The sequence below is a fragment of the Bombina bombina genome, chromosome 2 (genome assembly GCF_027579735.1).
Source record: "Bombina bombina isolate aBomBom1 chromosome 2, aBomBom1.pri, whole genome shotgun sequence".
Taxonomy (NCBI): domain Eukaryota; kingdom Metazoa; phylum Chordata; class Amphibia; order Anura; family Bombinatoridae; genus Bombina; species Bombina bombina.
In genome coordinates this window covers 7,259,585-7,275,191 of record NC_069500.1, presented here as the reverse complement: position 1 = coordinate 7,275,191, position 15,607 = coordinate 7,259,585, and the positions used below count along the sequence as shown (strand labels likewise).

Here is a 15,607-nt window from a genome sequence, read left to right as displayed (position 1 = left end):
CCTCCTTCCTCTCCCTGTGCAGCTCTATAACCCCCTCTTTCCTCTCCCTGTGCTGCTCTATAACCCCCTCCTTCCTCTCCCCTGTGCTGCTCTATAACCCCCTCCTTCCTCTCCCTGTGCTGCTCTATAACCCCCTCCTTCCTCCCCCTGTGCTGCTCTATAACCCCCTCCTTCCTCTCCCTGTGCTGCTCTATAACCCCCTCCTTCCTCTCCCTGTGCTGCTCTGTAACCCCCTCCTTCCTCTCCCTGTGCTGCTCTGTAACCCCCTCCTTCCTCTCCCTGTGCTGCTCTGTAACCCCCTCCTTCCTCTCCCTGTGCTGCTCTATAACCCCCTCCTTCCTCTCCCTGTGCTGCTCTATAACCCCCTCTTTCCTCTCCCTGTGCTGCTCTATAACCCCCTCCTTCCTCGCCCTGTGCTGCTCTATAACCCCCTCCTTCCTCTCCCTGTGCTGCTCTATAACCCCCTCTTTCCTCTCCCTGTGCTGCTCTATAACCCCCTCCTTCCTCTCCCTGTGCAGCTCTATAACCCCCTCTTTCCTCTCCCTGTGCTGCTCTATAACCCCCTCCTTCCTCTCCCCTGTGCTGCTCTATAACCCCCTCCTTCCTCTCCCTGTGCTGCTCTATAACTTCCTCTTTCCTCTCCCTGTGCTGCTCTATAACCCCCTCCTTCCTCCCCCTGTGCTGCTCTATAACCCCCTCCTTCCTCTCCCTGTGCTGCTCTATAACCCCCTCCTTCCTCTCCCTGTGCTGCTCTATAACCCCCTCCTTCCTCTCCCTGTGCTGCTCTGTAACCCCCTCCTTCCTCTCCCTGTGCTGCTCTGTAACCCCCTCCTTCCTCTCCCTGTGCTGCTCTATAACCCCCTCCTTCCTCTCCCTGTGCTGCTCTATAACCCCCTCCTTCCTCTCCCTGTGCTGATCTATAACCCCCTCTTTCCTCTCCCTGTGCTGCTCTATAACCCCCTCCTTCCTCTCCCTGTGCAGCTCTATAACCCCCTCCTTCCTCTCCCTGTGCTGCTCTGTAACCCCCTCTTTCCTCTCCCTGTGCTGCTCTGTAACCCCCTCTTTCCTCTCCCTGTGCTGCTCTATAACCCCCTCCTTCCTCTCCCTGTGCTGCTCTATAACCCCCTCTTTCCTCTCCCTTTGCAGCTCTATAACCCCCTCTTTCCTCTCCCTGTGCTGCTCTATAACCCCCTTTTTCCTCTCCCCTGTGCTGCTCTATAACCCCCTCCTTCATCCCCCTGTGCTGCTCTATAACCCCCTCCTTCCTCTCCCTGTGCAGCTCTATAACCCCCTCTTTCCTTTCCCTGTGCTGCTCTATAACCCCCTCCTTCCTTTCCCTGTGCTGATCTATAACCCCCTCCTTCATCTCCCTGTGCTGCTCTATAACCCCCTCCTTCATCTCCCTGTGCTGCTCTATAACCCCCTCCTTCCTCTCCCTGTGCTGCTCTATAACCCCCTCCTTCCTCTCCCTGTGCTGCTCTATAACCCCCTCCTTCCTCGCCCTGTGCTGCTCTATAACCCCCTCCTTCCTCTCCATGTGCTGCTCTATAACCCCCTCTTTCCTCTCCCTGTGCTGCTCTATAACCCCCTCCTTCCTCGCCCTGTGCTGCTCTATAACCCCCTCTTTCCTCTCCATGTGCTGCTCTATAACCCCCTCCTTCCTCTCCCTGTGCTGCTCTATAACCCCCTCCTTCATCTCCCTGTGCTGCTCTATAACCCCCTCCTTCATCCCCCTGTGCTGCTCTATAACCCCTCCTTCATCTCCCTGTGTTGCTCTATAACCCCCTCTTTCCTCTCCCTGTGCTGCTCTATAACCCCCTCTTTCCTCTCCCTGTGCTGCTCTATAACCCCCTCCTTCATCTCCCTGTGCTGCTCTATAACCCCCTCCTTCCTCTCCCTGTGCTGCTCTATAACCCCCTCCTTCCTCTCCCTGTGCTGCTCTATAACCCCCTCATTCCTCTCCCTGTGCTGCTCTATAGCCCCCTCCTTCCTCTCCCTGTGCTGCTCTATAACCCCCTCCTTCCTCTCCCTGTGCTGCTCTATAACCCCTCCTTCCTCTCCCTGTGCTGCTCTATAACCCCCTCATTCCTCTCCCTTTGCAGCTCTATAACCCCCTCCTTCCTCTCCCTGTGCTGCTCTATAGCCCCCTCATTCCTCTCCCTGTGCAGCTCTATAACCCCCTCCTTCCTCTCCCTGTGCTGCTCTATAACCCCTCCTTCCTCTCCCTGTGCTGCTCTATAACCCCCTCCTTCCTCTCCCTGTGTTGCTCTATAACCCCCTCCTTAATCTCCCTGTGCTGCTCTATAACCCCCTCCTTCCTCTCCCTGTGCTGCTCTATAACCCCCTCTTTCCTCCCCCTGTGCTGCTCTATAACCCCCTCTTTCCTCTCCCTGTGCTGCTCTATAACCCCCTGCTTCCTCTCCCTGTGCTGCTCTATAACCCCCTCCTTCCTCTCCCTGTGCTGCTCTATAACCCCCTCCTTCCTCTCCCTGTGCAGCTCTATAACCCCCTCTTTCCTCTCCCTGTGCTGCTCTATAACCCCCTCCTTCACCCCCCTGTGCTGCTCTATATCCCCCCTCCTTCCTCTCCCTGTGCTGCTCTATAACCCCCTCCTTCCTCTCCCTGTGCTGCTCTATAACCCCCTCCTTCCTCTCCCCTGTGCTGCTCTATAACACCCTCCTTCCTCTCCCTGTGCTGCTCTATAACCCCCTCTTTCCTCTCCCTGTGCTGCTCTATAACCCCCTCCTTCATCCCCCTGTGCTGCTCATTAACCACCTCCTTCCTCTCCCTGTGCTGCTCTATAACCCCCTCCTTCCTCTCCCTGTGCAGCTCTATAACCCCCTCCTTCCTCTCCCTGTGCTGCTCTATAACCCCTCCTTCCTCTCCCTGTGCTGCTCTATAGCCCCCTCCTTCCTCTCCCTGTGCTGCTCTATAGCCCCCTCCTTCCTCTCCCTGTGCTGATCTATAACCCCCTCCTTCCTCTCCCTGTGTTGCTCTATAACCCCCTCCTTAATCTCCCTGTGCTGCTCTATAACCCCCTCCTTCCTCTCCCTGTGCTGCTCTATAACCCCCTCTTTCCTCCCCCTGTGCTGCTCTATAACCCCCTCTTTCCTCTCCCTGTGCTGCTCTATAACCCCCCCCCTTCCTCTCCCTGTGCTGCTCTATAACCCCCTCCTTAATCTCCCTGTGCTGCTCTATAACCCCCTCCTTCCTCTCCCTGTGCTGCTCTATAACCCCCTCCTTCCTCTCCCTGTGCTGCTCTATAACCCCCTCTTTCCTCCCCCTGTGCTGCTCTATAACCCCCTCTTTCCTCTCCCTGTGCTGCTCTATAACCCCCTCCTTCCTCTCCCTGTGCTGCTCTATAACCCCCTCCTTCCTCTCCCTGTGCTGCTCTATAACCCCCTCCTTCCTCCCCCTGTGCTGCTCTATAACCCCCTCCTTCCTCTCCCTGTGCTGCTCTATAACCCCCTCCTTCCTCTCCCTGTGCTGCTCTATAACCCCCTCCTTCCTCTCCCTGTGCTGCTCTATAACCCCTCCTTCATCCCCCTGTGCTGCTCTATAACCCCTCCTTCCTCTCCCTGTGCTGCTCTATAACCCCTCCTTCCTCTCCCTGTGCAGCTCTATAACCCCCTCCTTCATCCCCCTGTGCTGCTCTATAACCCCCTCCTTCCTCTCCCTGTGCTGCTCTATAACCCCCTCCTTCCTCTCCCTGTGCTGCTCTATAACCCCCTCCTTCCTCTCCATGTGCAGCTCTATAACCCCCTCCTTCCTCTCCCTGTGCTGCTCTATAACCCCCCCCTTCCTCTCCCTGTGCTGCTCTATAACCCCCTCCTTCCTCTCTCTGTGCTGCTCTATAACCCCCTCCTTCCTCTCCCTGTGCTGCTCTATAACCCCCTCCTTCCTCTCCCTGTGCTGCTCTATAACCCCCTCCTTCCTCTCCCTGTGCTGCTCTATAACCCCCTCCTTCCTTTCCCTGTGCTGCTCTATAACCCCTCCTTCCTCTCCCTGTGCTGCTCTATAACCCCCTCCTTCCTCTCCCTGTGCTGCTCTATAACCCCCTCCTTCCTCTCCCTGTGCTGCTCTATAACCCCCTCTTTCCTCTCCCTGTGCAGCTCTATAACCCCCTCTTTCCTCTCCCTGTGCTGCTCTATAACCCCCTCCTTCCTCTCCCTGTGCAGCTCTATAACCCCCTCTTTCCTCTCCCTGTGCTGCTCTATAACCCCCTCCTTCCTTTCCCTGTGCTGCTCTATAACCCCCTCCTTCCTCTCCCTGTGCAGCTCTATAACCCCCTCTTTCCTCTCCCTGTGCTGCTCTATAACCCCCTCCTTCCTCTCCCCTGTGCTGCTCTATAACCCCCTCCTTCCTCTCCCTGTGCTGCTCTATAACCCCCTCCTTCATCCCCCTGTGCTGCTCTATAACCCCTCCATCTCCCTGTGCTGCTCTATAACCCCCTCCTTCACCCCCCTGTGCTGCTCTATAACCCCCCTCCTTCCTCTCCCTGTGCTGCTCTATAACCCCCTCCTTCCTCTCCCTGTGCTGCTCTATAATCCCCTCCTTCCTCTCCCCTGTGCTGCTCTATAACCCCCTCCTTCCTCTCCCTGTGCTGCTCTATAACCCCCTCTTTCCTCTCCCTGTGCTGCTCTATAACCCCTCCTTCATCCCCCTGTGCTGCTCATTAACCACCTCCTTCCTCTCCCTGTGCTGCTCTATAACCCCCTCTTTCCTCTCCCTGTGCAGCTCTATAACCCCCTCTTTCCTCTCCCTGTGCTGCTCTATAACCCCCTCCTTCCTCTCCCTGTGCAGCTCTATAACCCCCTCTTTCCTCTCCCTGTGCTGCTCTATAACCCCCTCCTTCCTTTCCCTGTGCTGCTCTATAACCCCCTCCTTCCTCTCCCTGTGCAGCTCTATAACCCCCTCTTTCCTCTCCCTGTGCTGCTCTATAACCCCCTCCTTCCTCTCCCCTGTGCTGCTCTATAACCCCCTCCTTCCTCTCCCTGTGCTGCTCTATAACCCCCTCCTTCATCCCCCTGTGCTGCTCTATAACCCCTCCATCTCCCTGTGCTGCTCTATAACCCCCTCCTTCACCCCCCTGTGCTGCTCTATAACCCCCCTCCTTCCTCTCCCATTGCTGCTCTATAACCCCCTCCTTCCTCTCCCTGTGCTGCTCTATAATCCCCTCCTTCCTCTCCCCTGTGCTGCTCTATAACCCCCTCCTTCCTCTCCCTGTGCTGCTCTATAGCCCCCTCTTTCCTCTCCCTGTGCTGCTCTATAACCCCTCCTTCATCCCCCTGTGCTGCTCATTAACCACCTCCTTCCTCTCCCTGTGCTGCTCTATAACCCCCTCCTTCCTCTCCCTGTGCAGCTCTATAACCCCCTCCTTCCTCTCCCTGTGCTGCTCTATAACCCCCTCCTTCCTCTCCCTGTGCTGCTCTATAACCCCCTCCTTCCTCTCCCTGTGCTGCTCTATAACCCCCTCCTTAGTCTCCCTGTGCTGCTCTATAACCCCCTCCTTCCTCTCCCTGTGCTGCTCTATAACCCCCTCTTTCCTCCCCCTGTGCTGCTCTATAACCCCCTCCTTCCTCTCCCTGTGCTGATCTATAACCCCCTCCTTCCTCTCCCTGTGCTGCTCTATAACCCCCTCCTTCCTCTCCCTGTGCTGCTCTATAACCCCCTCCTTCATCCCCCTGTGCTGCTCTATTAACCCCTCCTTCCTCTCCCTGTGCTGCTCTATAACCCCTCCTTCCTCTCCCTGTGCAGCTCTATAACCCCCTCATTCCTCTCCCTGTGCTGCTCTATAACCCCCCCTTCCTCTCCCTGTGCTGCTCTATAACCCCCTCCTTCCTCTCCCTGTGCTGCTCTATAACCCCCCCTTCCTCTCCCTGTGCTGCTCTATAACCCCCTCCTTCCTCTCCCTGTGCTGCTCTATAACCCCCTCCTTCCTCTCCCTGTGCTGCTCTATAACCCCCTCCTTCATCCCCCTGTGCTGCTCTATAACCCCCTCCTTCCTCTCCCTGTGCTGCTCTATAGCCCCCTCCTTCCTCTCCCTGTGCTGCTCTATAACCCCCTCCTTCCTCTCCCTGTGCTGATCTATAACCCCCTCCTTCCTCTCCCTGTGCTGATCTATAACCCCCTCCTTCCTCTCCCTGTGCTGCTCTATAACCCCCTCCTTCCGCTCCCTGTGCTGCTCTATAACCCCCTCCTTCATCCCCCTGTGCTGCTCTATAACCCCCTCCTTCCTCTCCCTGTGCTGCTCTATAACCCCCTCCTTCCTCTCCCTGTGCTGCTCTATAACCCCCTCCTTCCTCTCCCTGTGCTGCTCTATAACCCCTCCTTCCTCTCCCTGTGCAGCTCTATAACCCCCTCCTTCCTCTCCCTGTGCAGCTCTATAACCCCCTCTTTCCTCTCCCTGTGCTGCTCTATAACCCCCTCCTTCCTTTCCCTGTGCTGCTCTATAACCCCCTCCTTCCTCTCCCTGTGCTGCTCTATAACCCCCTCCTTCCTCTCCCTGTGCTGCTCTATAACCCCCTCCTTCCTCTCCCTGTGCTGCTCTATAACCCCCTCCTTCATCCCCCTGTGCTGCTCTATAACCCCCTCCTTCCTCTCCCTGTGCTGCTCTATAACCCCCTCCTTCCTCTCCCTGTGCTGCTCTATAACCCCCTCCTTCCTCTCCCTGTGCTGCTCTATAACCCCCTCCTTCCTCTCCCTGTGCAGCTCTATAACCCCCTCCTTCCTCTCCCTGTGCAGCTCTATAACCCCCTCTTTCCTCTCCCTGTGCTGCTCTATAACCCCCTCCTTCCTCTCCCTGTGCTGCTCTATAACCCCCTCCTTCCTCTCCCTGTGCTGCTCTATAACCCCCTCCTTCCTCTCCCTGTGCTGCTCTATAACCCCCTCTTTCCTCTCCCTGTGCTGCTCTATAACCCCCTCTTTCCTCTCCCTGTGCTGCTCTATAACCCCCTCTTTCCTCTCCCTGTGCTGCTCTATAACCCCCTCCTTCCTCTCCCTGTGCTGCTCTATAACCCCCTCCTTCCTCTCCCTGTGCTGCTCTATAACCCCTCCTTCCTCTCCCTGTGCAGCTCTATAACCCCCTCCTTCCTCTCCCTGTGCAGCTCTATAACCCCCTCTTTCCTCTCCCTGTGCTGCTCTATAACCCCCTCCTTCCTTTCCCTGTGCTGCTCTATAACCCCCTCCTTCCTCTCCCTGTGCTGCTCTATAACCCCCTCCTTCCTCTCCCTGTGCTGCTCTATAACCCCCTCTTTCCTCTCCCTGTGCTGCTCTATAACCCCCTCTTTCCTCTCCCTGTGCTGCTCTATAACCCCCTCCTTCCTCTCCCTGTGCAGCTCTATAACCCCCTCTTTCCTCTCCCTGTGCTGCTCTATAACCCCCTCTTTCCTCTCCCTGTGCTGCTCTATAACCCCCTCCTTCCTCTCCCTGTGCAGCTCTATAACCCCCTCTTTCCTCTCCCTGTGCTGCTCTATAACCCCCTCCTTCCTCTCCCCTGTGCTGCTCTATAACCCCCTCCTTCATCCCCCTGTGCTGCTCTATAACCCCCTCCTTTATCCCCCTGTGCTGCTCTATAACCCCCTCTTTCCTCTCCCTGTGCTGCTCTATAGCCCCCTCCTTCCTCTCCCTGTGCTGCTCTCTAACCCCCTCCTTCCTCTCCCTGTGCTGCTCTCTAACCCCCTCCTTCCTCTCCCTGTGCTGATCTATAACCCCCTCCTTCCTCTCCCTGTGCTGCTCTATAACCCCCTCCTTCCTCTCCCTGAGCAGGTCTATAACCCCCTCCTTCCTCTCCCTGAGCAGGTCTATAACCCCCTCCTTCCTCTCCCTGTGCTGCTCTATAACCCCCTCCTTCCTCTCCCTGTGCTGCTCTATAACCCCTCCTTCCTCTCCCTGTGCAGCTCTATAACCCCCTCCTTCCTTTCCCTGTGCTGCTCTATAACCCCCTCCTTCCTCTCCCTGTGCTGCTCTATAACCCCCTCCTTCCTTTCCCTGTGCTGCTCTATAACCCCCTCCTTCCTCTCCCTGTGCTGCTCTATAACCCCCTCCTTCCTCTCCCTGTGCTGCTCTATAACCCCCTCTTTCCTCTCCCTGTGCAGCTCTATAACCCCCTCTTTCCTCTCCCTGTGCTGCTCTATAACCCCCTCCTTCCTCTCCCTGTGCAGCTCTATAACCCCCTCTTTCCTCTCCCTGTGCTGCTCTATAGCCCCCTCTTTCCTCTCCCTGTGCTGCTCTATAACCCCCTCCTTCCTCTCCCTGTGCAGCTCTATAACCCCCTCTTTCCTCTCCCTGTGCTGCTCTATAACCCCCTCTTTCCTCTCCCTGTGCTGCTCTATAACCCCCTCCTTCCTTTCCCTGTGCTGCTCTATAACCCCATCCTTCCTCTCCCTGTGCAGCTCTATAACCCCCTCTTTCCTCTCCCTGTGCTGCTCTATAACCCCCTCCTTCCTCTCCCCTGTGCTGCTCTATAACCCCCTCCTTCATCCCCCTGTGCTGCTCTATAACCCCCTCCTTTATCCCCCTGTGCTGCTCTATAACCCCCTCCTTTATCCCCCTGTGCTGCTCTATAACCCCCTCCTTTATCCCCCTGTGCTGCTCTATAACCCCCTCCTTTATCCCCCTGTGCTGCTCTATAACCCCCTCCTTTATCCCCCTGTGCTGCTCTATAACCCCCTCCTTTATCCCCCTGTGCTGATCTATAACCCCCTCCTTCATCCCCCTGTGCTGCTCTATAACCCCCTCCTTCCTCTCCCTGTGCTGCTCTATAACCCCCTCCTTTTTCTCCCTGTGCTGCTCTATAACCCCCTCCTTCCTCTCCCTGTGCTGCTCTATAACCCCCTCCTTCCTCTCCCTGTGCTGCTCTATAACCCCCTCCTTCCTCTCCCTGTGCTGCTCTATAACCCCCTCCTTCCTCTCCCTGTGCTGCTCTATAACCCCCTCCTTTTTCTCCCTGTGCTGCTCTATAACCCCCTCCTTCATCCTCCTGTGCTGCTCTATAACCCCATCCTTCCTACCCCCTGTGCTGCTCTATAACCCCCTCCTTCCTACCCCCTGCTGCTCTATAACCATCTCCTTCCTCCCCGTCTGCTCTATAATCCCCTCCTTTCTCCCCCCTGCTTCTCTATAACCCCCTCCTTCCTCCCCCCTGCTTCTCTATAACCCCCTCCTTTCTCAAACGCCATCCCCTTCATGTTGCCAGTATATGCCCCTTGATATAATCTGTGTCCCTACAGACTACAGCAGGTTCGTCATGAATCGGACACCCTCTTTTTCCGGGATGACCATCGCTGGAGATGGAGTGACTTCACTGGTCACCCCCGAATACTGACGTATGCTGACAGGACAGGAGTACAGACCACAGACACCAGAGTAATTACCTATTTGCACTGTGCTTTATCTTCCTGGATGCACTTGCTGTTGTGTGATGCCATCAGGGCTCTCCATCACTCTTTCTTCTTAAAGACACTATGAGTCCACGGATCATCTTCATTACTTATGGGATATTCACCTCCTAGTCAGCAGGAGGAGGCAAAGAGCACCACAGCAGAGCTGATGAATAGCCCCTCCCTTCCCTCCCACTCCAATCATTCTCTTTGCCTACGTTAGTGATAGGAAGAGGTAAAGTGAGGTGTTAGAAAAGATTCTTCAATCAAGAGTTTTTTTATTTTTAAAGTAGTTCAAGATTGTGCTGCTTTGTTCTGGGGTGTAGCCGTAGTCCATATCAGTCTCTACAGTAGAGCTTTTGGTTTTCTTTAGAGCATTAGGAACTGGTGGGACATTATTCTCACTGTGCCTCCTATACATTTATGCTGCCCTAATCCAGATAGCCTAAGTGCATGTAACTCAGGCTTATCTTCTTCCACAGGGCTATGGGAGAGAGAGAGGACCTCTTACACCTGGGCTGGCCTGCTGTCGGTCAGCATTTGAGGTAAGTGCTAGCATTATTCACTCTGGGGAGTACTCTCAGACGAAAGTGGGCACTTTAATTTCTTTACAGAGGCATAAGTCTTAGGGAATCACTAGGCTTCTTATTCTGGGACGTTATTCCCTCTTGTATGAAGGGTGTTTGTTTTTGAGACAGCCATGAGTGCAGGCACAGGGCTGGGAGAAAGCTTGAATTTTCTTGGCAGATGTTAATTTTTGGGTGCTTACAGAAAAGTATAGACTGTATACAAGGTTCTGGCTCACTTTTATTGGGATGGTGGCTGCGATTCTTATTTTTAATGTGCTCCGTTGTCGGCTTCTGAGGTACGCCCACGATGGGCGGAGTTATGTTCCACGCGCTGTTTTCTCCATTGCGCAGTTTTCACTCGACAGAGGAGGATGTTCATACACAAGGCTCTACTACCGCATGTCTGTCTGATCTATCAGACAAGCGGTTGCAGAGTTTTTTTGTACTTTTTAGTTCCAGATCGTTGCTGCATGGGCTAACTAAGGTTCCGGTCTGAGAGTGATCTGTGGGGCAGGTAGGCACCTCAGCAGAGTTGCTGAGGTGTATAGGTGTCTGTATTGCCTTATTTTCTTTCATGTAATTGGCAAGAGTCCATGAGCTAGTGACGTATGGGATATACATTCCTACCAGGAGGGGCAAAGTTTCCCAAACCTCAAAATGCCTATAAATACACCCCTCACCACACCCACAATTCAGTTTTACAAACTTTGCCTCCTATGGAGGTGGTGAAGTAAGTTTGTGCTAAGATTTCTAAGTTGATATGCGCTTCTCAGCATTTTGAAGCCCGATTCCTCTCAGAGTACAGCGAATGTCAGAGGGACGTGGAGAGTATCACCTATTGAATGCAATGATTTTCCTAATGGGGGTCTTTTTCATAGGTTCTCTGTTATCAGTCGTAGAGATTCATCTCCTACCTCCCTTTTCAGATCGATGATATACTCTCATATACCATTACCTCTACTAATAACTGTTTCAGTACTGGTTTGGCTATCTGCTATATGTGGATGGGTGTCTTTCGGTAAGTATGTTTTTATTACTTAAGACACCTCAGCTATGGTTTGGCACTTTATGCATTTATATAAAGTTCTAAATATATGTATTGTACTTATATTTGCCATGAGTAAGGTTCATGTATTTCCTTTTGCAGATTGTCAGTTTCATATTTGGGGAAAGTTAATATTAAGAAATATTTTTTCTTACCTGGGGTTTAGTCTTTTTTTCAATTGACTACTTTGTTTCAAATTGCAGGCTGACTTAGGCTCGCGGGTGCGCCAAATGCTACACTTTATTGCGTCATTCTTGGCGCGAGGATTTTTGGGCGTTGATGCAAGTTCGTCATTTCCGGCGTCGTAATTGACGCAGAGGTTTCACACAGGGTTGCGTCGTTAGTGACGTAAGTGTGCCATTTCCAGGCATGGTTGGCGGCAAAAAAATTTTTAAGTTACGTTGTGCGTCATATTTGGCGCAAACATTTTTTCATTATTTTTTTTGCCCCATTGCTGTTTGCCTCTTGCCTTTTTCTTTGTCAGAGGGCTATGCTATTTGCATTTTTCCCATTCCTGAAACTGTCATATAAGGAAATTGATAATTTTGCTTTATATGTTGTTTTTTCTTTTACATTCTGCAAGATGTCTCAATCTGATCCTGCCTCAGAAGTATCTGTTGGAACTTTGCTGCCTGACATTGGTTCTACCAAAGCTAAGTGCATTTGTTGTAAAATTGTGGAGATTATATCTCCAAATGTCATTTGTATTAGTTGCCATGATAAACTTTTACATGCAGATAGTGTGTCCATCAGTAATAGTACATTGCCGGTTGCAGTTCCTTCAACTTCTAATGTGCATGATATACCTGTAAATTTTAAAGAATTTGTTACTGATTCTATTCAGAAGGCTTTGTCTGCATTTCCGCCTTCTAATAAGCATAAGAGGTCTTTTAAAACTTCTCATAAAGTTGATGAAATTTCAAATGACCGACAACATAATGAATTATCCACCTCTGATGAGGATCTATCTGATTCAGAAGATCCTTCCTCAGATATTGACACTGACAAATCTACTTATTTATTTAAAATTGAGTATATGAGTTCTTTGTTAAAAGAAGTGTTAATTACTTTGGATATTGAGGAAGCTAGTCCTCTTGATATTAAAACCAGTAAACGTTTAAATTCTGTTTTTTAAACCTCCTGTGGTTACTCCAGAGGTTTTTCCTATTCCTGATGCTATTTCTGATATGATTTCTAAGGAATGGAATAAGCCGGGTACTCCTTTTAATCCTTCTGCAAGGTTTAAAAAATTGTATCCTTTACCAGCAATTTCAATAGAGTTTTGGGAAAAGATCCCCAAAGTTGATGGGGCTATTTCTACTCTTGCTAAACGAACCACTATTCCTATGGAAGATAATACTTCCTTTAAAGATCCTTTAGATAGGAAGCTTGAATCTTATCTAAGGAAAGCCTATTTATATTCAGGTCATCTTCTTAGGCCTGCAATTTCTTTGGCTGATGTTGCAGCTGCTTAAACTTTTTGGTTGGAGAATTTAGCGCAACAAGAATTGGATTCTGACTTATATAGCATTGTTCGTTTACTTCAACATGCTAATCATTTTATTTGTGATGCAATTTTCGATATTATAAAAATTGATGTTAGATCCATGTCTTTAGCTATTTTTACTAGAAGAGCTTTGTGGCTTAAATATTGGAATGCTGATATGACATCTAAGTCTAGATTACTATCTCTTTCTTTCCAAGGTAATAATTTATTTGGTTCTCAGTTGGATTCTATTATTTCAACTGTTACTGAGGGAAAGGGAGTTTTTTTGCCTCAGGATAAAAAACCTTAAGGGTAAATCTAAGGCTTCTAATCGTTTTCGTTCCTTTCGTCAAAATAAGGAACAAAAACCTCATCCTTTCCCCAAGGAAACTGTTTCCAATTGGAAGCCTTCCTCAAATTGGAATAAATCCAAGCCTTTTAAGAAACCAAAGTCAGCCCCTAAGTCCACATGAAGGTGCAGCCCTCATTCCAGCTCAGCTGTTAGGGGGCAGATTAAGGTTTTTCAAGGATGTTTGGGCAGATTCTGTCCAAAATCAATGAATTCAGAGCATTGTCTCTCAGGGGTACCGAATAGGATTCAGTGTAAGACCTCCTGTGAGAAGATTTTTTCTCTCACGCATCCCAGTAAATCAAGTAAAAGCTCAGGCTTTCCTGAAGTGTGTTTCAGACCTGGAGTTTTCAGGGGTAATCATGCCGGTTCCTTTTCAGGAACAAGGTCTGGGGTTTTATTCAAATCTATTCATTGTCCCAATGAAAGAAAATGCATTCAGACCAGTTCTGGATCTGAAAATTTTGAATCGTTATGTATGACTGATGGTGACTATAAGGACTATTCTGCCTTTTGTTCAGCAAGGACATTATATGTCTACAATAGACTTGCAGGATGCTTACCTTCATATTCCGATTCATCCAGAACATTATCAGTTCCTGAGATTCTCTTTTCTAAACAAACATTACCAATTTGTTGCTCTTCCATTTGGCCTAGCAACAGCTCCAATAATCTTTTCAAAGGTTCTGGGTGCCCTACTCTCTGTAATCAGAACAGGGTATTGCGGTGTTTCCTTATTTGGACGATATCTTGGTACTAGTTCAGTCTTTACGTTCTGCAGAATCTCACACAAATCAACTAGTGTTGTTTCTTCTAAAACATCGTTGGAGGATCAGTTTACAAAAAAGTTTCTTGATTCCTCAGACAAGGGTCACCTTTTTAGGTTTCCAGATAGATTCAGTGTCCATGACTCTGTCTCTAACAGACAAGAGATGTTTGAAATTGGTTTCAGCATGTCGGCACCTTCAGTCTCAGTCATTCCCTTCAGTGGCTATGTGCATGGACGTGATTCCTTTTGCTTGTTCTCACATGAGACCTCTCCAGCTTTGTATGCTGAATCAATGGTGCCGGGATTATACAAATATATCACAATTCATATCCTTAAATCCCAATGTTCAACACACTCTGACGTGGTGGTTAAATCACCAGTGTTTAGTTCAAGGGGCCTCTTTTGTTCGGCCAACCTGGACTGTGATCACAACAGATGCGAGTCTTTCAGGTTGGGGAGCTGTCTGGGGATCTCTGACAGCACAAGGGGTTTGGAAATCTCAAGAGGCGAGATTACCAATAAATATTTTAGAACTCCGTGCAATTCTCAGAGCTCTTCAGTTTTGGCCTCTGTTGAAGAGAGAACCGTTCATTTGTTTTCAGACAGACAATATTACAACGGTGGCATATGTCATTCATCAGGGTGGTACTCACAGTCCCCAAGCTATGAAAGAAGTATCTCGGATACTTGTTTGGGCGGAATCCAGCTCCTGTCTAATTTATTTGGTTCATATCCCAGGTGTAAAAAATTTGGGATGCGGATTATCTCAGCCGTCAGACTTTACATCCAGGGGAGTGGTTTCTCCATCCGGATGTGTTTTCTCAGACTGTTCAGATGTGGGGTCTTCCAGAAATAGATCTGATGGCTTCTCATCTAAACAAGAAACTTCCCAGATACCTGTCCAGGTCCAGGGATTCTCAGGCGGAAGCAGTGGATGCGCTGACACTTCCTTGGTGTTATCAACCTGCTTATATCTTCCCGCCTCTAGTTCTTCTTCCAAGAGTGATCTCCAAAATCATCATGGAACAATCATTTGTGTTGCTGGTGGCTCCAGCATGGCCCCAGGTTTTGGTATGCGGATCTTGTTCGGATGTCTAGTTGCCAACCTTGACCACTTCCGTTAAGGCCGGACCTACTGTCTCAAGGTTCGTTTTTCCATCAGGCTCTCAAATCATTAAATTTAAAGGTATGGAAATTGAACGCTTAGTGCTAAGTCATAGAGGTTTCTCTGACTCAGTGATTAATACTATGTTACAAGCTCGTAAATCTGTCTCTAGGAAGATTTATTATCGAGTTTGGAAGACTTACATTTCATGGTGTTCTTCTCATAAATTCTCTTGGCATTCTTTTAGAATTCATAGAATTTTACAGTTTCTTCAGGATGGTTTGGATAAGGGTTTGTCTGCAAGTTCCTTGAAGGGACAAATCTCTGCTCTTTCTGTTTTATTTCACAGAAAGATTGCTACTCTTCCTGATATTCACTGTTTTGTGCAGGCTTTGGTCCGTATCAAGCCTGTCATTAAATCAATTTCTCCTCCTTGGAGTCTTAATTTGGTTTTGAGGGTGTTACAGGCTCCTCCATTTGAGCCTATGCACTCTTTGGACATTACTTTGTTGGAAAGTGTTGTTCCTTTTGGCCATCTCTTCTGCTAGAAGAGTTTCTGAGCTTTCTGCTCTTTCTTGTGAATCTCCTTTTCGGATTTTTCATCAGGATAAGGCAGTTTTGCGGACTTTATTTAAGTTCTTACCTAAGGTTGTGAATTCTAACAACATTAGTAGAGAAATTGTTGTCCCTTCCTTGTGTCCTAATCCTAGGAATTCTTTGGAGAGATCCTTACATTCTTTGGATGTGGTGAGAGCTTTGAAATATTATATTGAAGCTACTAAAGATTTCAGAAAGACTTCTAGTCTATTTGTTATATTCTCTGGTTCTAGGAAAGGTCAGTAGGCTTCTGCTATTTCCTTGGCTTCTTGGTTAAAGCTTTTGATTCATCAAGCTTATTTAGAGT

General features: G+C 49.9%; 1 protein-coding gene across 1 annotated transcript in view; it reads left to right on the top strand.

The window, feature by feature from the left end:
- The window catches only part of TAF1C (TATA-box binding protein associated factor, RNA polymerase I subunit C), a 385,888-nt gene that overhangs the window by 272,263 nt on the left and 98,018 nt on the right, over window positions 1–15,607 (top strand). The window contains exon 16 of the mRNA XM_053699633.1: window positions 9,231–9,366. Within this exon, the coding sequence (XP_053555608.1) occupies window positions 9,231–9,366 (136 nt within the window). The remainder of the gene's footprint in view (window positions 1–9,230; window positions 9,367–15,607) is intronic.